At 48.5% G+C, this 24,371-nt stretch overlaps 3 protein-coding genes across 4 annotated transcripts; all 3 read left to right on the top strand.

Moving 5' to 3' along the window:
- The first annotated feature begins 535 nt into the window (after positions 1-535).
- LOC100836006 (heterogeneous nuclear ribonucleoprotein 1) lies at positions 536-6,436 on the top strand. Its single transcript, XM_003562760.4, has 4 exons — positions 536-927; positions 1,259-1,505; positions 1,618-2,800; positions 5,922-6,436. The coding sequence occupies exons 2-4, from the start codon at positions 1,284-1,286 to the stop codon at positions 5,933-5,935; spliced, it is 1,419 nt and encodes a 472-aa protein (XP_003562808.1). The 5' UTR covers positions 536-927; positions 1,259-1,283; the 3' UTR covers positions 5,936-6,436.
- Positions 6,437-11,261: 4,825 nt separating this feature from the next.
- On the top strand, positions 11,262-14,291 carry LOC100835388 (U-box domain-containing protein 4). The gene is made up of 2 exons (XM_003562758.4): positions 11,262-12,806; positions 13,634-14,291. Exons 1-2 carry the CDS (start codon positions 11,475-11,477, stop codon positions 13,721-13,723), a joined length of 1,422 nt encoding a protein of 473 aa, XP_003562806.1. The 5' UTR covers positions 11,262-11,474; the 3' UTR covers positions 13,724-14,291.
- A 6,003-nt stretch (positions 14,292-20,294) lies between these two features.
- On the top strand, positions 20,295-22,719 carry LOC100836313. Of its 2 annotated transcripts, none has more exons than XM_010237987.3 (2): positions 20,295-20,619; positions 21,126-22,719. In XM_010237987.3, the coding sequence occupies exon 2, from the start codon at positions 21,156-21,158 to the stop codon at positions 22,473-22,475; it is 1,320 nt and encodes a 439-aa protein (XP_010236289.1). In that variant the 5' UTR covers positions 20,295-20,619; positions 21,126-21,155; the 3' UTR covers positions 22,476-22,719. The 2 variants fall into 2 exon arrangements, with proteins under 2 accessions (XP_010236289.1, XP_003562809.1); XM_003562761.4 differs by lacking the exon at positions 20,295-20,619 and adding an exon at positions 20,626-20,960.
- Positions 22,720-24,371: the final 1,652 nt, after the last annotated feature.

Here is a 24,371-nt window from a genome sequence, read left to right as displayed (position 1 = left end):
ATCCTATCCATGCTGGCATTTGAGTAACATCCGCTCAACGTTCTTATTTGAACAACATCCTACCCTCATCCTGATTTGCTTTGAAAATATATATGAGGAAAAAGTGGGAAGGGCACTACGTGGTCTGCACCTATTTGTTTCCAGCCCTTTGCCAAAGAAAGTTCAAGGTTAGAGTCGGTAGGCATTATCCGAGATAAGAAAGTTCAAAGTCCGCCTGTTGGTTTTGAAAGTTCAGGGTTAGCTCAGGGTTCATGTTACAAACGAATATCATCGTTCAAGATTAAAAATGTCTTTTCTAAAAATCATTTTAGCAAAATTTTTTTATCTTTGAACATTTCTCTATAGGATACGGCGCTGAGTTTGTAAAGCAAGAAGGCCATTGGGCCGGCCCTGGTCCGGTTGTCCACGTCAGTGGCAGCAGCGGCCAGCGGGGGCATCAGCTGCTGGGTTCGTCTTCCTCCTCGGCGCAGCAGCCCACCTCAGGTCCAGCGCGGCAGGCAGAGGCAAGAAGAGCCTCCCTCGAATATTTATGCCATTTTCCGCGTCACCACCCCCCTCTGGCTCCGCTGCCGCTGCTTTCCCAATCGAGCCGAGCACCGCAATTGCAGGGCAGCGGAAACCGATTAAAAAAGGCAACCCTCCTCCACAAAAGTAAAAAAAACAACAAACAACCACCGCATCGCATCGCAGCACCCAGCGAGCGAGCGGAAGGAAGGAAGGAGGGGAGGGGGGGGGAGCAAAAGTTCGATAAAAAGGAGAGGAGGAGACGAAGCGTCCAAGCCCAAGTAACATCCCAACCTCCCTCTCCTCTTCCCCGCACCCGCATCGAGATCTTGCCACCGCCGGAGATCGAGAGGAGGAGCGGCGACGCGGCCCCGCCCCGATCCCTCCGCCGCCGCCGCCGCAGACGACGACGACGACCGATCGGTGAGTCATCATCCGATCCGCCCGTGTGTGTGCGAGCTCCGCCCCGCCCCCGGCCCCCGCCGCGCCGATCGGTGCTGGATCGGCCGGATCTGGTACGGATCTCGCGGCCGGGCGTGTAATTCCGTGGCCCTGTGAAGGGAGCTTGTCGTTTTGCTGCGTGGGCCTAGGGCGCGGCTCGATCGCGGCGTTGCTTTCAGCTCGGATCTAGCTGATGTGCGTCCTGCGCGCGCCGGGGCGTGCGTTTTTGTGGTTGCGTTGTGGATAAGTCGGGGTTTTGTCTGCATTTGATATGGCTGGCTGGTATGAATTCCGCGTGACTTGTGGATTGCAGGGGTAGGAGGGGAGGGGAGGACGCGATGGAGGCGGACTCCGGGAAGCTCTTCGTCGGCGGCATCTCCTGGGAGACGGACGAGGAACGCCTCCGCGAGTACTTTGGCCGCTTCGGGGAGGTCACGGAGGCCGTCATCATGCGGGACCGCAACACTGGTCGCGCCCGTGGGTTTGGGTTCATAGTCTTCGCTGAGCCAGGCGTTGCTGAGCGAGTCACCATGGACAAGCACATGATCGACGGCCGCATGGTAATCATATGCTACCCTTCTTGCTCTTTCTTCCGCTAATGTACTCATTTCCATTTCGTTGGGAATTCTGGTGTAATTTCACTGTTTGAGCTCAATTGTCTGCGCAATTCAGGTCGAAGCAAAGAAAGCTGTTCCCAGAGATGACCAGAGCATCGCAAGCAAGAACAATGGCAGCAGCATAGGCTCGCCTGGACCAGTGCGCACCAGAAAGATCTTTGTTGGAGGCCTGGCTTCCAATGTTACTGAAGTTGAATTCAGAAGGTATTTTGAGCAATTTGGTATGATAACAGATGTGGTTGTCATGTACGACCACAACACGCAGAGGCCTAGGGGCTTTGGCTTCATCACTTATGATTCAGAAGATGCAGTGGATAAGGCTCTGCACAAGAACTTCCATGAGCTTAATGGTAAGATGGTTGAAGTCAAGAGGGCTGTCCCAAAGGAGCAATCACCTGGACCTGTTGCACGGTCACCTGCTGGAGGCCAGAACTATGCTATTAGTAGGGTTCATAACTTCTTGAATGGCTTCAACCAGGGCTATAATCCAAACCCGATAGGAGGTTATGGAATGAGGGTGGATGGAAGGTTTGGTCTTCTCTCGGGCGCCCGAAATGGGTTCTCGTCATTTGGCCCTGGTTATGGAATGGGCATGAATGTTGAAGCTGGGATGAACTCAAATTTTGGCGTGAACTCTAATTTCCTCAATAACTCAAATGGGCGGCAAATTGGTTCATACTACAATGGTGGTTCAAACAGATTAGGCAGTCCTATTGGTTATGTTGGGCTTAATGATGATTCAGGATCAATATTAAGTTCAATGGGAAGGAATGTTTGGGGTAATGGAAATGTGAACTACCAGAACAGCCCTACAAACATGAACTCTTTTATACCATCTGGAAGTGGGAGTCAAGTTGGTATTACTGGAGATAGCATAAACTGGGGAGGTCCTACGTCTGCCCATGGTATGGGCAGCATTTCAGGCCTCACATCTGGTAACCTTGGCCGTGGAACTGGAGATAACTTTGGTTTGCCCTCTGGCAGCTATGGGAGGAGCAACCCAACTGGCACCATTGGTGAACCTTTTTCTGCATCTGCCAATGCATATGAGATGAACAGCATAGATACATATGGCAACAACTCTATTTATGGTGACTCAACCTGGAGGTTCACATCATCTGAGATCGACATTCCTCCTTTTGATAATGATCTTGGAAATATTGATCCAGATATTAAATCAAACATGCCAGGAAGTTACATGGGCAACTATACTGTTAATAATAATCAGACAAGCAGAGGTCCGTATCCACTTCAACATTTTTCTTTGAGCTGCTGTTAAATTTCACCATATTTTGAGAAAAGAAAGATTTTGCATAAGTCAGCTATTCAAAAAGTAGAACAAGTATAAGTAGTGCAATTTATCTTCCCTTCATAGTTCAGGAAAACAACATCTCCATGTCTCTGCTCAAAAAGGAAAAATGTGGCATACTTGGATGTCATATGCTTAAGCAGTAGATGCTACTGTATAATCAACAGACCTTTCTGGGGGGTTTCATCAAATTTCTTATGCAACACACTGATATTATTCCTGTGATCTGTCTGGAGTTGAGAATGCATAAGATATTTGGTATGAACACGAAAAGTTCACAACTTCGTCTTCAAAGCTAGAATGCTACTTAGTTCATCCTGTAGTATTAGACTATTAGTATTGTTTCAGCTAGTCATAACATTGTTTTACATACTTGTGTCTTTTGGGGGCGTTAACCTGGTACTCCCTCCGTTTCTTTATACAAGGCGCATAAAATTTTCTACCGATTTCCCAATTGTAAGGCGCGCAACAGTTGAGAAAAAAACGGGAGTCCAACCGTTGCTTGCTGCATGCGCATGCGTGGAGGAAAATTATGAGTTTCCATCTGCGTGAATAGATGATGGGGCAGTTAGTTAATGTTGCACGGAGGAAAATTAGGAGATTCCTTCTGCGTGAATTGATGATGGGGCTGTTAGTTAACGGGCATGGAGGAAAATTAGCAGGGAGTTGCTCGGTAAAGGCTCATTCGATGGACTGCATTAATATTATTGCGAAAAAATGTATGCCTTATAATAAAAAACGGAGGGAGTAGATCAGATGAGTTAATAGGTTGCATATAACGATTGGCATGACTCCTCTTGTAATGATACTATCGCAGTTTACATATCACATTTAACTGGTCGAATTGGGTGTGGTCTGTCTGCTTTGACCGTAATGGAAGCATTGTTGAGTATAACTCGTGGAAACTTCCAGAGCTTTGAACGATAATGAATATCAATAATGAATAAATCAAATAGTGAGCACTTCCTTATCCATTCCATTGAACTGAGATGTGCTTCTGTGTAGTGCGTGGCGAACCGAAATGATTATGGGCCAATGATGTTTTTTGCAATATCAGTTGTGGTTGGTAAATCAATGGCCATTGGTGTAAGATGCGCACAGTAATCGGATTCATCTAATTTCCATATCCATTCAATGTTGAGGAAATCGCTAACTGGTAGCTGCTCTGTTGGCTGATGAGTAGGGGATTAATAAGCTAATCGGTCAGTTAAGTAGTTAATATGCCGATTAATCAGTTTATCGGCTACACAGTGACCGAGCAGGGATTAACAGGGGTATCTATTCAATAATCTTTGACATAATGCCAGGATCAGTTTTGTGTCATCTCTTTCGTAAGGAAAAAAAAAGTGATTTGCTACAATTTAATTTGTTTCTATAGTTTTATTCCGAAGTTAGATTGTACTTGACAGTGTTGAAGATGTGTATGCATGTGCCTGAACAATAACAAAGGGAAAGTGAGAGGAAAACAGTACGCTCAAATATCAATGGTAAATTGGGTGAGCCATGAGCAATTATGACAGCATTTGATGTACAACTGGCTTAGCAAAATCACTTACTCCTTCCGATCCATAATAAGTGTCTCTGTACTAAATCTGAGACACTTATTATGGATCTGAGGTGAGTACCTAAATTGTTTGGAAAGAGTAACTAAATTGTTTGGAACCTAATGTTACAACATTCGTTTATAGAATGGACTAAATGAAGTATGTAGGATGAGCATGTGCGCATGTGCCACAACCAGCACCCATGCTCATATAATCATCTCTCTAAAGTGTAGTGCTTTAAGGCTCAGTTTGGCATTGCTGCTGTGCTGCGCTGAACTTATTTTATAATCTGTGGAAAAATGCACACGAAAGTAGGGAAAAGTTGGTTAGCCAAACACGAAAATAGTGAAAAGCGGGTGAGAAAAACGGGATTATGAGAATCCACCGCAATGCCAAACGCAGCCTAAGTCATGTGGCTGGACGATGGACATTGTGGTAATTCCATTTGTCAGATGAACTTCTATAGTTCTACATTCTACATAGGAATGAATTTCCCTTTTTAGAATATAATCATAATCATGGCAATCCGTTGAAGAATAATTTGTTCTGGTTGACCTCTAAAATTCGAGACAGAATGTGATTCAATTATTATTCATGAACAGTTTGTTCGATATAGATATGCATGCCTTTGTTCTGCGGGGCTACAGATATCGATGGGCGTTCATTGTTTAGGGACTTAGATTTTGCACAAGTTGGTGTATGCTAGTGCTTACCTTTACCTGTATATGCAGGCTATAACACAATTTTGAAGTATTTGTGTGAGCCTAGATCCTATCCTTGTAGCGTTTCCTTATATTATAGTTAATTTATTAATACCTTTTTGATGATTTGTTTGTGGTCGTATGTATTTTGAATTCTGGCAACAAGTTAATACTATGTGTTCAATGAGTAAACATACTGTAGCGTAATTTGTAATTACAGAGTTAGTCAATCGGTTGCAATTGAAATGACAACAGTGTTGTACTTCCTATTTCTGCTTTGCTAAGAATGAGTGAGTACCTATTCAGTTACACAAGTGAGTGTGGATCTCAGAAGATTATTTTGTCCTAAAGGATTTTGTGTATAGAATGCACCAAGTCTTGGGTCATCTAGCCCAACTTGTTGTGGAGATGTAAGATTTAAGTTTTAATTCAGACAACTGTGCTCATTGGTTTTCGCATCCATCCTCGCGTAGATCATAGTCAAATATGGTGTAGGTTTGTCTCGAGTACACAGGCATAATCTGTCATGCACGGTAGCTTGTTTGCTATCCATTCAGTCATGCAAATGTGTGCTATAGCCTAAACCTTGGTGGTTATGTTCGAACTGAGTTGAATGGAATACATTCTTTTTGCAATGTATTAAATAGTTTCACTAGTCAGCCCTTGATCTGCAGTACATCATACATGCAGTATTTTAGGCTGTATGTTTCTATAATTTGTTGTATCCTTTTCTTTGTCGAACCTGTATTGAGAAGAAATGATGCAAACTTTGTTTCTGACTATGATTTGTTGTATCCTTCTACAGGTATCACTTCCTAGGGGAGAATATTTTATAGTCATATATGACTTGTGATAGGCGAGACACCCATTATATCAGGTATTCAGATGCAGTACTGTGAATTGGTGATATCAGATTAATATACAGGTTAGTTAATTGTTTCTAGCTAACCAGAGGTGTGGTTTATGGACACCAACATGCTAGAGGAGCGGATACAAACATTTTGTGAAGGTTTCAGATTTTAGTTTAATTTCTACGTGTATTAGGTCTTTTGGTTTTCCGATGAGATGTGCAGTGGTGATTGCGGCACACACTTAGAAGTGTTCCAACATAAGCTGGAATTCTGTCATACGGACAAACTTGTATACCAAGGGATGCTGTATTATCTTGCCCATTTATGGCAACATTAGCTCGCGTGTTTTCTTCTCTTTTTAACCATTTCATTTGTTACTAGATATTGGGTTGACTTTACTAGTAAACTATTTGGGGGTGCCCATGTCATCTTGGCCCCCATTAATAAAGTCACCAAAAGTATATAACTATGCCAGTTCTTCCATTTCTTGTCATATGTATCTTTTTGCTTGTTTTTTTAATTGAAGTTTGGAGCTTATACAGTTAGTAGGAGAACATTTCCGGTGCCGCCGACCCTAGTTACCCTACCCGTTTGATAGTTTCAACAAATTATGGAACTTTTTGTGGAAAATCTCAACAAATTGTAGCTATCTGATGTGAATTCAGTAGTTACCACTATACACGTTGGATTTTCTTTTCCACTCGAGCTGTGTCTTAGTTTTAGATCTGAAAATTTGTAGCGTGGTAGTTTGTGTCCATGTACACAATTGCTTTTACATATTTTTTTTTCTGAACTTCGAAAGTGTGCAATGGGGTCGGGTGGACAAGCTCTCGGTTGGTAGCTACTCAAACGCAAGCTTTTCAGAGCTTGGTAGGCATGTGCTGTGTCTTCCATTTTTATCGTTTTGAAAGTAGCTTTAGGTCTCATGAGGGTGATTCCTTTTGGGTAGTTAAAGAACAACAGCTATATGTACTTTCCCTCTATATTTTCTGCTTCCGTAGATCTAGATTTTCTTCGTTATCACGACCTTCACTGGATACTTCATGTTGCACCATCGCTTTCAGCCACCCATTATTGCATGTAAAGCGCTTCACCTAACGGTTTTCCATATCTGATGACTGCCAACATCGAAGGAATTAGGCTCCAAGCGCTCCTAAAGCAGAAAAGCACATTATTAATTCGTTTAGACAATTTGTAGAAGGCCTTTTTTATAGATGAATTTGTAGAAGGCTTTAGCCTTGTTGCGCTACCCAAGGGCGTCTTCTCCACCAGGAATTCAGGAGAGAACCCCTTGCACATAGAGCTACTCGCTGCCTTTTGCACTTCCAGCCTCCTACTCCGTCGCTGCAGCTCCATGTCTGCAATATCCTCCGACAGACCGATACCCATGACTGACCGTCTCAACGTTATGCCCTGCCGCCTGCGAAAAGCCTCGGGCAAACAATCTCCTGATCTAAACCGCGCATTTGAATTCAGCCCCGTCTGGGCGTCTGTAGATAGCCGTAGGGACGAGATCTTGAGAGCGCTGGGGTAACAACTTCCGCATTGTTTAGCTCAAATGAAAAACACCTGCTTAAAGTCATAGACACAGCAGGTAGATTGGTTGTGTTATTTTCGTATTTCAAGTCATGTGTGATCCGTAAAAGGTACGGAGTACAACTAAAAGGAAGACCCCTGAACCGAATAAACCTATAGCACGGACGTGAAGTATTTTTCTTTTTAAAGACAGCAAGAGAGCTGCTGTATTCATCGAATGGGAGAAATGGTCTATGGCTTTGTTAATAAAGCTGAGGGCAATCCCTTTTTTCACAATACAAATAAAAACAAATATAGGAGAAACGTTAGAGGAGACCACTTTGTTAATTGGGCAGCGCTAGGCGTCTGCCGGCTGATCCTAGCTTGGGATCCGCATCCACCTCAGCCGTTAGATTATCTTAGAACTTCAAATCTTCCGTTCGATCATCGTAGCATCAAAATCTCACATGCAACATTTTGTTCAACCTTTGCAACATCAGTCTCAAACTCATCATAGTATCACCAATCGTGCGTGCATGCAATATTTGCAACATTGAAACGTATCCTCTCACGACACACATAGGAATCATTGCAAAACAAATGCATGCTCGTACTGTGTAGAAACGTCAGAGAAAAAGAATATAATCAAATGCATTTACCTCTTCTTCTCCCGTGCCGGTGGTATCCGTGGCAGAGCGGAGTTGCGACGGCAGTTGTCAGCGTGGCTGCAGCGCCGTGGTATATTTTAAAAATAATCAAATATCTCTAAGTATATTTATAAAGCAAAATAGTATAACATGGTGAAATTATGTTTCAAAACAAACCCATGCATATGATTTTCATGAATCCATCTAAGTATTTATAAAATCAGTCAACAATTTACAAAATTTCTTTTTGCTACGAACAATTTAAAAGATTGATTGTGTCCTTGTCCGAATGATAGTGTTTTCAAGATCAGAGTAGTACGTCCCGTCAGCCAATAGCCTGCACTCTATGATATGCCACATGCCACAAAGTCTATGATTTGAGCTGGAGTCTCCATATTTGGATATCCTACGTGTTAGTACGGGACGACTGGACTCCCCACCAACTCGAAACTTTACAAATAGTATAGACATGGCAAATAAACATGAACACAATGTTTGTCACACTTCCGGTGCTTAATGATGCAGACATTTTGACTACTGCTGGGAGGGGAATAGGAGTTAATCCTCTGTTTGGGGGTGAAATAAACCTTTTATCAATTAATTTGTCACATTTGGACCGCCAAGTTATCCAATGTTACAAGAAAACTGTCATCACCTACCCATCCATGGCTATCCGAAGAGCTCTTCTCTCATGAAACAATTGCTCCAGCGTTCATCGAAATGTTTGTCAGTTCGTGTGTATCGTATAAATGTCCTTGCAACTCAAAAATGTTCTTAGAGATTATAAAAGCAAACACGTATATTATTTCTGAAAACATATTTCAATATCTATGAAAGAAGTACATGTATTGGAATTACTTTTTTTTTGCGAATTATTGGAGTTCACTTCGCTCAATGAATTGTTCTGTGATCGTTGAATTGAAACAGAAAACAAAAAAACCATTGAGTATCGGTGAAAATATATATTGCCACCTGAGAAACATCTATTGTTGAAGCATATGAGGAACTAAAAAACCTAAAATAATACTATCAATAAGAAAAAAATGAAAAAAAACTGACACAGCTCTTAATGTGCCGGCCTATTGAGTTTTTTCTGTGTTTGGAGTGGATTTTCAAACGAGCTTGGATGGCTGGGCCTTTTTAGAACAAAGGATGGCTGGGCCTTGTCGTAGGTTGGCTGGACTCGCGCGGCCGAACGGTTCGGGTCCTGGTTTTGTTGTAGGCCTAGGACGCGAGTACTTGGGCCGACACACGTGGCACCATAGAAATAGGTTTGTGCGTCCTAGTGGCTGATTACAATCTTCGAAGAGTCGAGGTCTGGAAAAGTTGGTTTCCAGATGTTAGTTTCGTTCAACTAATTCATTCCCTCTAAAAAAAACTAATTCATCCGCTCCTATAAAAAAAAAAGCTACTCCCTCAGTTCCATCTTAAATGACTTAAATTTGTCCAAATATTAATGTATCTATGCCTAAAAAGCGTCTAGATACATGTAATAAAAAATCATTTAATATGGCACGGACGGAGTAATTCATTCACAATACTAGGTGTTTTGTCTAATTCAACTTTCAGTACGAATCATCTACTTATGTGTTGAATAAGTATCAATAATCTACTAATTTACTACTCTCTCCATTTCATAAAAAATGGCACGCACGCATTTTAAGATTTTGCTTTGACCAACAGTTAGATTAATTATTTGAGGTTTATGTGTTACAAAAATTATATCATTGGCTCTGTATTTCAAAAATCATTCCAACGATATAAAATTTGTAATATATAATCTGCATACAATTGGTCTAATCGTTGGTCAAAGTTCGACCTCGAAAAGCGAGAGCGTCATTTTTTGTGAAATGGAGAGAGTATTGAACAAGTTAGTACTTCCTACATTTCAAAATACACCTCATAAAGATTTGTGCACTTGAACTAAGACAGTTCTTGTTTTTATTGCCTGATCACTCATACCGAGTTAATAATAAATGGATGTGAATGGTTATTGGTCAGGTACGGATACCAAGAGAAAAATGAGATATATTATGAAACAAATGAAAAAAATCCGTACACGTTTTATTGTGAAACAGAGGGAGTACACCAAAGTCTCGTTACTTGTCGTCAAAACGAACTCGAATGCTCGTGTTTGTTTGCAGGTCGGAGAATCTTTGCTTAGGAATATTGGCTAAGCTAACACACGGCCACTTGCAGTTAAGCAACGTCGCCGAGTTACGCGAGATCGCTACCGTACGTATTAACGCCTCCCGCATCACTCCGTGGCGTACTCGATTTGCAGCACTGTAGGAAAAAGCTCATGATAGCACACGGCCATCGAAGCCAACTGAAGCAAAGCTAGCATCATGACGCGATCCGTGCGTGCAAAAAGAAGGGAGACATCACCGTCGTGTGCGGCTAACAACAAGCCAACGTACACCACCGCCCGGCCCGGCCACGGCACGCATCGTGCCTGCCCGTTACTCATCGAGTAGTAACTTTGTGGAATTCCGAGTCATTTTTTCAGCTTTCACCGCTCCGACCCGAAGCGATGCGTCCCCCGTGCCGTGAGCCCGGCGATGATCCTTTTGACCGCGCGTGGGCGTGGTTACCAGGGCGTCCACCACTGCTCGCTGCTCCCCTGGGGAAAAAAGGCGCACGACGGCGCAGATCTCCAAAGCTCGGCCGGCGCTCGCCCATCCGTTGAACGAAGCTCGGCACAACCATCCGATAGAGTAGGACGATGCCGTCGCCGCGCAGGAGCGCGGTTCGCCAGGGCCGGGTCGTTGGCTGGCTGGCACGGGGCCGGAACAAACAAACGGAAAAAAAAAAAAGGCGATTCCTTGCTTCCACAGCCACAAAAAGTAAAAAAAAAAAACCCGGTGGTGTGGCCAGCCACTGGCACACTGGCGCTTTCCGCAGCTGAATTCCCCTTCCCCCAGGTTCTGACCGCCCCACATGCACTTCATGCACTCGCCACTTCCTGCACTGACAAGTCGGGGCAAAGAGCGCCTTGTCCCACATGTAAACGAGAAGGCTGAGGAGTGGGGACTGGAGCGAGGTTTGATGCAGCCGCAAGGCATGGCAAGAATCGACACCTGTCCGTCGTCAACCCGGGGAAGGGAGGGAAAGGGAAAAGGGGGGCTACAAAGATCCACACCGCACTACCACCACCATCTCATTCCGTTCGGGTGCGGAGTGGGTGAACTAGAACTCACACTGTGCACGGGGAAGGGAAGGCATCGTATACGTGTACGCCCATTTTACTTGTACTAGGACATCATCCATTGCCTCTCCCAGCAGCTCAACCACCAGCCTTTCCCCTCATCAGCATCACCACCACCGCACCCGCCGACGCACGCCATGGTCTCGCTCGCCGCCGCTGGCTCCCAGATCCTGTCGCCCAAGCAGAGCCCGTCTTGCGCGTCGTCGTCGTCGACGGCGGCTGCGGCGCGCCGCCCGGGCTACTCCATGCGCACCATCCGCTCCGCGCTGCTGCACCCGGACTCGCCTCCCGGACCAGGGTCCCCCCTGCGCGTTGCCGCCGCCGACGAGGGTGGCGACTCGGACATGGAGAACCTCACGGACTCCGTCATCGACTTCCACCTCAGCGAGCTGGCGGCCACCGCGGGGCCCGCGCACCCGGCGGCCGTCGCCAAGTCCTCCTCCGCCAACGCCGCGGCCACGGAGATGCTCGAGCTGTCCAGGGACTTCTCCGACTACTCCAGCTTCAACTCGGATATCTCCGGGGAGCTCGAGCGGCTGGCGGCGGCCGCCGCGACGGCCACGCCCAGATCCGACGCCCCGGAGCGGCTGGCCGCCGTGGATCTGAATGATCTGGAGTCGATGGATCTGTCCGTGGACGCGGCGCCGCTGGAGCGCGTGGAGCCGTTCGTGCTGGCGTGCGTGCAGGCGCTCGGGCCGGACGCCGCGCCAGACGCGCGGCGCACGGCCGCGGCCAGGATAAGGCTGCTGGCGAAGCACCGCTCCGACATCCGCGAGCTGGTCGGCGTCTCCGGGGCGATCCCGGCGCTGGTGCCGCTGCTGCGGAGCACCGACCCGGTGGCGCAGGAGAACGCGGTGACGGCGCTGCTGAACCTCTCGCTGGAGGAGCGGAACCGGTCGGCCATCACGGCGGCGGGCGCCATCAAGCCGCTCGTCTACGCGCTGCGGACCGGCACGGCGTCGGCCAAGCAGAACGCCGCGTGCGCGCTGCTCAGCCTGTCGGGCATCGAGGAGAACCGCGCCACCATCGGCGCGTGCGGCGCCATCGCGCCGCTTGTGTCGCTGCTCTCCGCGGGCTCCACCCGCGGAAAGAAGGACGCGCTCACCACGCTCTACCGTCTCTGCTCGGCGCGCCGGAACAAGGAGCGCGCCGTGAGCGCCGGTGCCGTCCTGCCGCTCGTGCTCCTCATTGGCGAGCGTGGCACTGGGACGTCCGAGAAAGCAATGGTGGTTCTTGCGAGCCTTGCCAGCATAGCCGAGGGCCGTGATGCTGTCGTGGAAGCTGGCGGGATACCCGCACTGGTTGAGACCATCGAGGACGGCCCTGCAAGGGAGAAGGAGTTCGCCGTGGTGGCCCTGCTGCAGCTCTGCTCCGAGTGCTCCAGCAACCGTGCGCTCCTTGTTCGAGAGGGGGCCATCCCACCGCTTGTCGCTCTCTCACAGTCCGGCTCTGCTCGTGCTAAGCACAAGGTATGCTTCACATCCCTCTTGCTAATACAATCTTTATATTGGATCGATTTGCTGAATATTGTGCTAGTGCTAACAATTGGTGATTGGTATATCGATGCTTATTATTGTGTTAGTGGTAACAATTGGTGATTGTTAGTATATTGATGCAGTGCCAGTCTCGAGTTTGAGCTTTTAATGGACTGTCATTGTACTGAACAGTGTCCAACGAATTCATCAGTTACGAGTTTGATTGAAATCGATTGACACTAAGTACTAAAAAAGTATATTAAATATGGAATGAGAAAATGGCAGCGTGCATGTACTTGGGTTTTGGTAGATTTCTACTCGGTCTTCAAAAATATTCAAATTAACTTGTGTTTCTTTAGAAGCCACCATATTATTTCGTATGGATTGCCTTGTACTGATCAAACCAGCTGTTGACTTGTAGATTCTGTTCACATGGTGGAGATATGCACTTGTTTAATTTCGCACTTCTTAAGTACCGTCCAGGATCTGCTAAATCCTGGAAGTACAGGAGAATGCGTGTCCTCTCTTCTGCTAGTCAAAACTACAGTTCTTTTGTTCGTAGCTTGGTCCTTCGACCAAAATCAATAGTTGATGTCTCTAGAAAACGAGGAGACATAAAAATTTCATATGAAACCATATGTGGTGAGATTTCCTATGGAAACTACTAACATGCTTACTAGTTTTGCCACTAGAGTTTGTGTATTTTGCGACAACTACCCATTCTCATGTCTGTCTTAGTATGTAAGTTCTATTAACTTTGCTGAACCTGAATATTGATCCCAAATTCTGGAGTCACTTATGTTCAGTCGTATGATTTGCAGGCTGAGACTTTGCTTGGTTACCTGCGCGAGCAGCGCCAAGGCGGTGGCTGCAGAGTTGGACCAGTTGCAGCTACGAGCATGGCTCGGTAATGCACTACTAATCTTGCAAAGCTACAAGCTGGCTAGGTACTGCACCACTGATATGGTGAAATGCAGAAATTATGCTTCGTTTTGTCTATGAGCTCGTCTGCTCTGTTCTTGGTCTGGGTATTGAGAATGGAGCTGCCCAGTAATGATGGGGCGCGATGATCATGTGTAAATAACAGCTGGCTTTTGGTTCGGCGATGTGAATACATATGTGGTCTGCGAGCGATGGATGGACGGTTAGATGGTTGGTTACTAACATCGGTCGAGGTGAGGAGGATTCATGTAGTATTTAGGGAGGATTTGAGTTGTTGCTAAGGTACTTATGTGGTACTGAGTTGTAGCTGTGTATAGGATGTTAGGGTGGTAATGCCGTATGTTTGCTTGGCTTCCTGAGGTGAGGGGAATGTTTGGATAGCCAAACCATGTCTTTTTTTACCTGATGTTTTGGAGTCCAAATTCCTCTGCACCTTGCTATCTAGTGTGACTTGTTCTGCAAACATGTCTTGATTGCTCCTGCTCCTGCTCCAGCTGGTATGTTTTCATATGAATCCAAGGTGTTTCTGCCAGATAAGATCTGCTGATTTGTAACTCAGGCATTTTGACCATTTAGCCCATCTGTCTGATGTGTATAGAAGCTCCTTCCAGTAGGATTGAACTGGCACTACTGAACATACCTCGTGACGTCTGCAGTGATGCTTGTTGCTGTGATTATGGATAGCTGTGATGGATCAAACCTGCCGACCATTCCTTGACCGGCTGGCTGGCATGAGCAGAGTCCCCTCCGTCTATGACTACACTGGTTCCTAAATTTAAAAGAGATGCAACACATGAACTAGGGATGAGTAAATACTTGGCTGAATATTCACGAATTTCGTGTGGCAGCACAGTGAGGATCAGCTCCAGTACACTGCACAATCTGCTTATCTGCATACTCTCATGTCGCTGTCCTGGCTAGCTGGAGCTAGGACCCGTCTCCCGGTTGCTCCCTGTTCCTTGCCACCACTAGATGATTGTTGCCGCTCTGGAGAGAGATTTGCTCGCTCCCATCCGCACAAAAATTTTAGCGTCAGAAAACGACCTGCCTAACGAACCAGGAGAACCACAGTTCCGTGGACGCTATCCTGTTGCGCTGCGCCATCTGAGGCTCCAGAGCTGAGCTGACTCGCTCATCCTCATGTTTCTGTTGTTTACAGCTAGAGTGTGTGTGCTTGCGAGGATGCGACCTGTGACGTCGATTCCAATCTGCTTGATCGTTCACGTACTCCGATGGAGATGTGTATACATTTGACCAAACCCAATCGAGACGTGAAGAGGGCCACAGGCCATATAAATTAACTCGGCGAGCAAGCCGAATTTCCCTCCCGAGTCGCGAGTTTAACAGCTTGCAACAACGAGTCTACAGGTAGGATATCTTTCAGACTCAAAGTATACTATACTATACCCACATAACCATATTACCACTTGTTCAGGGTTCAGAAATAAAATGGATATAGTACACCACTTGTGGAAGAGTCAGGAACAGTGCGCGTGAGCAAAAGCCCTGTCGTAAAGCAGCCAGCAAGCATTCCCATCTTTTTTACTACTCCGAAATCTTAAATGGGTGGTGGTTGTCCGTGGTCATCACATAGAAAAAAGCTTCAACAGATTCCAAACCGGGGGCCGGAGACCTGACTGACGCTTCGCCGACGGGGGCCAACAAAGGTCCTCATGCAGCAGCCGGCCGGCCGCCAAATAAAATACGCACCCGATCGTTGTTAGTACCTACCTGGCGGCTCGTATAAACTACGGAGTACTATGTACGTGCCCGTGATCTGTAAATAGATCCCTGCCGCTGTTCCTTTTCCTACCGAACTCACGCAGCCTCTGTCGTGTCCTCGTCCCCAATGATGAAAGACCGTGTTTGCTCGCGCTTGGGAGCGAACTGTGTGTCGATGCATGCCGTTGCTGCTACCTCTGCTGCCCGAGTGCAACACGGAACCTGAACGAAGAAAAAAGAAAGAGAGAAAGATATCCCGGCCTGAACCGGTGGATCGAGGCATCGGACTGGGAAATTCTCGCCAAACGCGGTGTATGCGAGCTCGCCGAATAATAAGCGATTCCCCGGCAGGCCGGCACCCAGATGCTGATTCCAGGCCGTACGGACGCGGCGGCAATGGCCATGTGCCGATGGCGAGGGAGGTGCTTTGTTCCGCGGCGCGGCTTATTATGACGGATCTCTTGTTTTTGGGAGCAAGTGTTTTTCCGGAGGGACCATAGATTCGATCGCGCGATCTCGTCCGGGACCTCAGCTGCTGCTTGCGTTCCAGCCGCTAAATGGCACGGAGCGCCATCGAGCTCCTGTTTAAATGCGCTGTTAATTAACCACCGGATCCTCGAGACAGTACGGCGGTGCGGTCCTGGATCGATCCTTGTGGTATCTCTTCTTTTTTTGGCCTCTATCTCCGTCCTTGAGTGATTTTATCAGCCGTTCTTGACAAAAGTTTCTTCAGATTTTATTAGTACAGGTTTTTCTGAACAACAACCTTGTTCATTTTGTACCCAGTGACCGCGATCTCCCAAAGGCCGTATGGAATTATGGATCACTCACTCCTCGGACAGTTTCTACGCAGAGGTATAGATATGTACTTAGTGGTTAGCTAGCTACAGCTGTCCTTTCCGACAGAAGTTTCTTCAGGTTCCATATGTTTTCATCTTCATTGGGTTTTGTCAGCTATGGAGAAGGTAAACGTTCCATACCATTCCCCTTCAAAGTCCATCTGCAATTAAGGTAAAGAACAACGAGGCATGCATGGAGCCAAACTGAACGTCCCTGCGGCGTGCATCACCAGCATTTGTTGCCACTCGACCGTGTCAATCACGACGACTCGAACCGGATGGGGCCTGCGTGGATAGGGATAGGATACGCATTCAATTCCGTGGAAAGTGACGACCGTATTTTCCTCGCCCCGGCTTGGAAGTTGGAAGAAAGCTCGGTGAGCCGCCCAGCCCAGCTGCTTAGCTAAGGCCGGCTCTACACGTACACCATGCTCGTACGTAACCATCTATATATAGCTAGCTGCATGTGTACACCGGCACAGGACTCGGTCACCGCGCCTTATCATCGGCCGTTACGATGCTCAATTTTGCATGCATATCTGTCCCGTATCGTGGCCATTATTGCACGGCAAAACAGTTAAACTGCACGAGATCGGAACAGGGGTATGTCGTGTCGCCTGATCGCCGTGGTAGGCTATAGTACGTACTATGGCAACTAAAACTCACTGTATATAGCGGCAGCTGGGGCTTGGATCTCGATCCGCGTCGTGCATCCTGCCTAATTAATCAATGGCGATATTTCATCAAGGGGAAGAGTGTGAGAACACTGTGGCCGGCCGGTGCATGCACCTCGGATCTGTTTTCCCTTCTTCCAGTCGAAAGTTGTGGCAGTGCTACACTGCTAACAACGTCCGATCTGTATCTAGCAGTAGTGTGATTGCAGTGCTGCATGATTATTACACTTTGGGTGAGAATGTATTTTTGTATCACGATTTTATTAGGGAAGTTACAAGTATGGCTTTGCTAGTGGGAGGACGAGAGAACAGGGGCGGACCAGCCATGTGATTGGGTGGGGTCCGCCCCACTCAATAAATTTTAAAATTCTTTTATCATAAGTAAAGAATTAAAAAGGAAATAAGAAACAAATAGAAATTGTAGTGTATTTGTCCCACCGAAATCTTATTATTTCCTCACCTAATATTGAAAATCTACTGCGAGAGAAGAAGCCTTTGGCAACCAGGTAACTACGGCAAGAGGTTATTGCAGATTTGGATCGTCATGCAAGCAGATACTCACACTCGAGTAGCTAGCAATCAAGTACAAGTTGATGCCACCTTTCAGGTCATAGCATTTACATCCGCATGTGTCCTTGAGCACCAAGATAAAAAGTTACATGGACAGACCCCTGGCGGTGGAAAAGCTGGCGTGCTTCTTTCTTAAAGAGTTTGCCGATCGACCTGCACAAACCGAGGGTCAGTTTTTTTCGGCTTTCTGTACCGGCTTTTCTAACAAGCTATTCTATTCCAGTTTCTTGGAGAAGTCGCTACCTAAATTTAATTAAACTACCAATCTAGTTTGGTTTAAACTGTTTTGAAAGTCTAGTTAAATTTGTGATGCGGCTTCTCCAGAAAGCTAGACGAGGACAACTTCTAAAATAAGCCGGTCTAGAAACCGAAAAGAACGCACCCTAATACTGGTTGCCACCTGATACTTGATACTCATCCTCCGTGACATCTTTTAAATAGAAGTAAACTTCACTTTTTATCCTAACCATTTGACGTGGTTTTATATATCATTTGCTATGTTAGGGCATGTTTGGTTGGTATATTAAGATGGTTAACATTTGTCGCACTTTTTTGCCATGCACATTTTATTGTTTAAGGTGGGGCAATCCAAATTGAGACACAATATTTTGCCACACCTGAGGAATCCAAAATCAGACTTTTCTAAATCAGTGACACCTGAAATCCAGGTTGCATGAGAGAAATCTTTCCACAGATGTGTGAAATGGTCCAACCATGTGACTGACCCATAGAGCTGCAATGCATGTACTCCGTACATTGGTTCTTTTTTAGAAGATGAATGTGATTCCCTTTAATATCGAGCACACCATCGCAAATACGTGGCATTTCCGGTCTCACGACCACACACCTGGCGAGTAAAACGCCGTTCAAAGCATGCTTAGGCGCCGAAATTCCGAGAACCACCTCACGGCGGTCCAACATGCATGCACCGTACCCACCGACGTTGTTTCACGCGTGTCGTCGTCATAGCCTGCGGAGTACGTGCGCATCATAGTTCTGAAAACTGCTCCATACGTGGAACAAGACGGCAACTCTCAGTTTGCCACGACAAACATATATGCTTCGTCGATACGTGGAACACAACATCCATCGCGTTTTGGGCTAAGATCGCCACGCACAACTCGTGCAGCGGGCACCGGGCACCTGCTGATCTTATGTAAACTATCTAGATGCAGAAGCGCCAAAAGCACTGTGTGAAACAGTGAAACTTCATCGTGTCTTTTTTCAGTTAACGCATATTTGTCCGAATCATCTTTTTTTCTTCCTTTAGACTCAGTGAAACGACGGTGTATTCCATCGTGGCTTGTGTGCATTATCTTGGGCTCTTGGATGAAGGCCGAGAGATCAATAATGCTCTCCCTAAACGCTTGTTTGGTACTAAAGTTTTTCATTTAAAATAAATTTAGGGTATTATTCACTCTAAATTGAAAAACATTAGAAACCCCAAATGGTTGTTTGTTACACGAAGGATTTTGAGGGGCTATCTCTAGCTTTCCTCACAAAACACATCATTTTTTTAACCAAATTAAAACACTCCTCGTATTAGTGTTTTCCTAAAAAACGCTATTGTTTCGGATTTTTGAGAGTTTTTGATGAACACCCAAACGCCTCAAATAACAAAACACTAGTGACTAAAAAATACACTCACACCCAACAAGACCTCGTGCGAAAACCAAACCACACCCACAGAAAAAAAAACTCCTCATACAGTAGTAGCATACGTACACTGCACTAGTTTGTTAGTAGTTTATCGAGCTTGGTGAAGATGTTTAAATCGCACATGTGGTTTTAAAAGTTTCCCATACGGTTTTGTTAATTAATGTACATCGCCTCAGCTTTTTTTTTGACGGGAAGTACATCGCCTCACGCTTATGTTTGGATATTGCCCAGCGGTACGCCGAATGCTTATCCAAAGATACTGAAATGATTTCAAGTGCCCACGGATCCCGTCGGCGCAGGGCCACCGCCGGAAAGGCCACGTCGGTCGTCTGCCTCTGCCTCTGCCCATGCACCATGCTCCTCTTCGATCTGCCGTGCACCGAGCAAGCAAAAGCCGCAAATGCAGCAAAACGGAGCTGTAAAAAAAAAAGCCCACCCCCCTTCCCTGACATGCACCTGCACCGCTAGTCACCGCCGATGAAGCGAGGAGGCGGCGAATGATGGCGGCCGCAGAGCAAGAGCAGAGCAGAGAAAGGGATGATATCCACTCTGAAAACTCTGCGCAAGCGTGCGGTCGCGCCGGGTCCCCCAAGCCGACAGCGACGCGTCCCCACCCACAACCACACCCACCCGCGCGCCCGAACTCTCCCAGACGGTTCCGGTTGAACAAAAAAGAAAGAAGAAAACGCAGCCATGAAAAAAGCCTTCTTTCCATGGCGTACGCGGCGGCCCCACGGCAGGTGGGCGCACGCCATTGGCTCCCCTCGTCACGCGCTGCCGCCGCAAGCCTCCAAGCCCGGACAGGCCGGCGGAATAATCCCTTTGACTTTTTGGCACCCGCTGCTGCCTCGGCTCCCTCCCCCGACTTTCTGCGACCCTTTTCCTCCCCGCTCCCGTATTTTTCCACCCGGTCCGTTAAAAAAGCAACGTGTAGGAGTAGTACCAGCAGTAGTAACAATTTCTCGATTCTCCGCAACATGTGCAGTATAGACTGGCTGACGGCTAAGTGTGCGGTCGCGAGCAGCACTCCACGGTCGACCGGAGAGATAAGCGCTTTTGAATTACTGCTCACCACTCTAGTAAAGCCCACGCATGCCAATAATACCGTGTACGTAGTACTATGCCCCTCGCTGATCGCACAAGCTGAACAAGGAAAACGGAAACAAAGCTAGTAAGCTTAAGTTAGGTGAATGGAGTGGAAAGAAAAGAAAGGCGGTCAGGCAAGCAAGCAAAGGCGACTAGTATAAACAAATCCCGTGCTACTGCCCTAATTCCCTTTGGCTTTGGCGTTATATCCTCGAGCCCCTCCCCCCTTGCCCCTGCACCCGGCCCGCTGCTCCTCCTCCTCCTCCGCGTGATTCCAGTGGTGCTGCTTCTTTCTTCTCGAGGACGACGGACAGGGTAAGCTGGACATCGAATCTCTCCCTCATGTTCTGCTCTGAGATTTCCTTTTTTTTTCTTGCCTTTTTCTGCCATGGGATTTGAGCTCTTGCTTGCGCCTTTCCCTTTATTGGGATGGAACCCTATGCATCAATTTGATCGCCTTTTGCGGTAGTGTTGCGGCTGGGGGAAGGACTCCTCTTGTTGGCGCTGGAGCTCTATTTTAGGTGTTGTTTGTCTCCTCCTGCTGTTTGAGTAGTATAGTAGCTGAATCGAGTCGGAGTGGTGATAATTTGCAAAACGAGCGAGCGGCTGTTCAAGAACCTAGAGGAGCTGGTGGTGCGGTTTGGCTCGCTGTAGTAGTAAGCATCTGCCGACAGTTCCTCCTCGTCTACACCCTGCGCACCTAATCTTGGATTTTGACCATCCATCTGTTTCTCTTCCACCTGTTCCGATTTAGTACTTTACATGGGAAATTATCGCAATCTTATATGGAAATTTCCTTCGATTCGTTGCTGTGGGTACAGTTGCAGGCTAGCAGCAGAGGTTTTCTCTTGATGGAGTCGCAGCAGCAGCCGATGGAGGCGGTCTCTGTGCCGGCGAACGGCGGGGGCGAGGAGGAGCTGATCGGGTACGTGGACGTGCACGTGCGGAGCGCGCGGGACATCCAGAACATCTGCATCTACCACAAGCAGGACGTGTACACGCGGCTGTCGCTGCCGGGGCAGGGCGCGCCGGCGGTGTCGACGCAGGTCGTCAACGGCGGCGGCCGCAACCCGGTGTTCGACCAGTCGGTGCGCGTCGGCGTGCGCGCTCGGGACGTCGACGCGCCGCTCCGCTGCGAGGTGTGGATGCTCAGCCGGGTCAAGAACTACCTGCAGGACCAGCTGCTGGGCTTCGCCCTCGTGCCGCTCCCGGACGTCGTGGCCGCCGAGGGCGGCACCCTGGCCGCCGAGTTCCCGCTCTCCACCAACGACCTCTTCCACTCCCCGGCCGGGTTCCTGCAGCTCGAGCTCTCCTACATCGGGGTCGTGCCCGAGGTCATCCCCGTCTCGCCCACGCCCAAGCCAGCCGCTCTGGCGGACGAGGACGCCGCCGCTGACGGGGGGAAAGAGTACGAGAACATGGAGTTCCCCGACCTGAATCTCGTGGAGGAAAACCAGATCATGCTCTCAGAATACGTTGGGCTGCCGTGCACGGCCGTGGAACCGCAGAGCTCCGAGAGCCTCCTGACGTCAGAGGACGTGGACGGTGCCGCAACAGAGTCCCACGACGCCGCCGGCGTGCGCGTCGTGCGGAGCTTCTCGACGGACAACAGCACCGCCGACGACTCGGTCGGTGCCGGCGCCTACCGGAGCGACACGCCGGTGAGCAGCGTGTCCACCACGGATCAGTCCCCCGCCGCGGCCGTCCCGGCCACCCCGCAGTCCAACCCCTCGGAGCCGTCAGGAAACCACGCCCTTTCATCAGCAGCAGGCCAGAAGGAGGAGAAGGCATCCGAAGCCGCGGACGCGGCGGAGGTCGATTCGTCCCACACCGTCCAGGTGAACTCGCCCTGCACAGCCGTGTCTGAGAGCGCGGTGGACAAGCCGGCGCCGGCGCCGATCGGGTTCAAGCTCGAGCAGGAGGTGCAGGTGAATCAGAAGGAGATCATGGACATGTACATGAAGAGCATGCAGCAGTTCACCGAGTCGCTGGCCAAGATGAAGCTCCCGTTGGACATGGACAATGGCAGCAGCGACAAGAGCGGCAGTGCTGCTTCGCCCGCGGACTCCAGCGGCACCGACTCGAGCACCGCGGCGGCGAAGAAACCGACGGCCGGGGCCCCGCAGGACAAGTCTCCCAAGGTGTTCTATGGAAGTCGAGCCTTCTTCTAGAACAACGATGCTGGAGGACTAGAAGAAAAGATGGCATTTGCAGCCATCGTTCTAGCTGAAACTTGGTAGCGCAGAGGAATAACAGACACCTTTCTGATGCCGTTGTTCTAGGCCTTGTCAGATGCGGAAATTAGCTGCTCTGTCTTAAGTTAAGTTTAATGTATCACTACTCTGATGGAAAATGGTTTGGCTTCTCCTGTTTCAGTATAGATCGTTACTAGCATCTGAATGTGATTTACTGATAGTACCTGCGTTCTTTAGACCCCATGAATGTGAATTGCTGAGCGACTTATTTCTGAATTCTCAGGCCTGGCTCGGAACGGATTTTTTTTGCAGGAACTTCACAGGGATAGATTCTTGACGCTACATAAGTAAACCGCTGATTGGTGGAACTGAACATAGCTACCAGTCTTGCAAGATTGTACAGTACCACTAAAACATCAAACTGAGCGGCGTGACAGAAATAGAGTGGTGGGCAAAAGCGCAATGGTGCCACCAGTTCTATGTTTCCAATTGTAGGTGGCATTTGTCTGTTTGAGCTGCCCATCTTTGTTCATGGGGTTAAGAGCCCTGATTACAACTGATAAGGATATACCGATCCTGTCGGACACAGGTGCGTGCATACTGATGGTTGTGGTGGTCTCGTCTCGTGGATGTGCAAAGTTGAAGCACATCACGAACTTCATCCGTGTAGCTATCATCGTGTCATCTCCCTCTTTTTCAATCCACGCTCATGTAGTTCTCCCTGGTTAGTTCCTGATCTGTATCTTGCCGTGTCCATGAAGGAGATGCCACCCGGCCAACAATTCCTAGTGCCTAGTTTTTGGAGGCAGGGAAACATCAAGTCTATCTGATCTCGAGGTTCCTTCTGCATTCGTGCAAGGATACATCCTGCATTCGAACAACGCTCTAGACTTTGGGCTCGTTTGGTTTATGCCCCGGTTCACCACGCCAATAGTTGTCTCGCCCAGGATTTGGCGAGCAAATTCGCCGCCAGCAACTCACCCGTGCATGGGCGAAAAGCTAAACTACCGTGGGTGAATAAATTTTACAAAACCACACCTTTTGAGGTAGCTCTATCGTCGAGCCACGGTTAACGCAAAACCGTCCGCAGAATCACACTTTTTGCGTCAATCCTTCTCACTTAACCCGAAACCGTTTACTTAGGTGGTTTTGCTCGGATCCTGGCCGGTGGGGCCCATATGTCAGGCAACACGTCAGCTCCGGTGGTCGCCTGTGGCCACGGCCGCCTGCGCGCAGCAGATGAGCATGGTGCGGAAGTCGACCTCTGGCTCGCTCGCCGTGCCATTGCCGCTGCCCTTCCTGATATTCCTCTCGGGCTCACTGCCCATGGCAATACGTAGGGACCTGTCATGGAAGTGGAGGCAGAGGAGGCCCCCAGCCATGCCGCTCAACTTTTCTTTTTCCGTCGCGAGCGCAAGCCCTGCTGCTGTCATGCGCACGCTGCTGCCACCGCTGATGTCGAGCGCATGTGATGCCAACGCCGACGACGAGCGCGAGCTCTGCTGCCGCTGGACGACGACCGCGAGCAAGCCCCTGGGCGCGCGCGATGCCGCTGTTGTCTCTGGCGCGGGCCGCCGCTGCCTTGGGCACACTGGCAACCATCGCGCTGCCCCAGGCACGGGCCGCCGCCGCCACGGAGACTCGGAGCGTGCGGGCGCGGGCGCTACCTCCGCCGTCGCTGCCTCCGAGCGCTGGCCGCCGCCGCTCTGGCGCGGCCCCCACCCGCTGCCACCACCAAGGGGAAACCCTCATCTGCTTGTTCCCTGCGGCCAGCGTCCTTGGCGAAGTCCGGGCGGGAGAAGTCGAAGGAGAGGCCGCGGGGCACCACCGGCTGCCTCACGTTGTCGGCGTTTTTCTCGGGCTTAGATGATG

The sequence above is a fragment of the Brachypodium distachyon genome, chromosome 1 (assembly GCF_000005505.3).
Source record: "Brachypodium distachyon strain Bd21 chromosome 1, Brachypodium_distachyon_v3.0, whole genome shotgun sequence".
In the NCBI taxonomy this organism is placed as follows: domain Eukaryota; kingdom Viridiplantae; phylum Streptophyta; class Magnoliopsida; order Poales; family Poaceae; genus Brachypodium; species Brachypodium distachyon.
The sequence above is the reverse complement of the archived record's forward strand: the minus strand, read 5'-3'. Positions and strand labels throughout refer to the sequence as shown.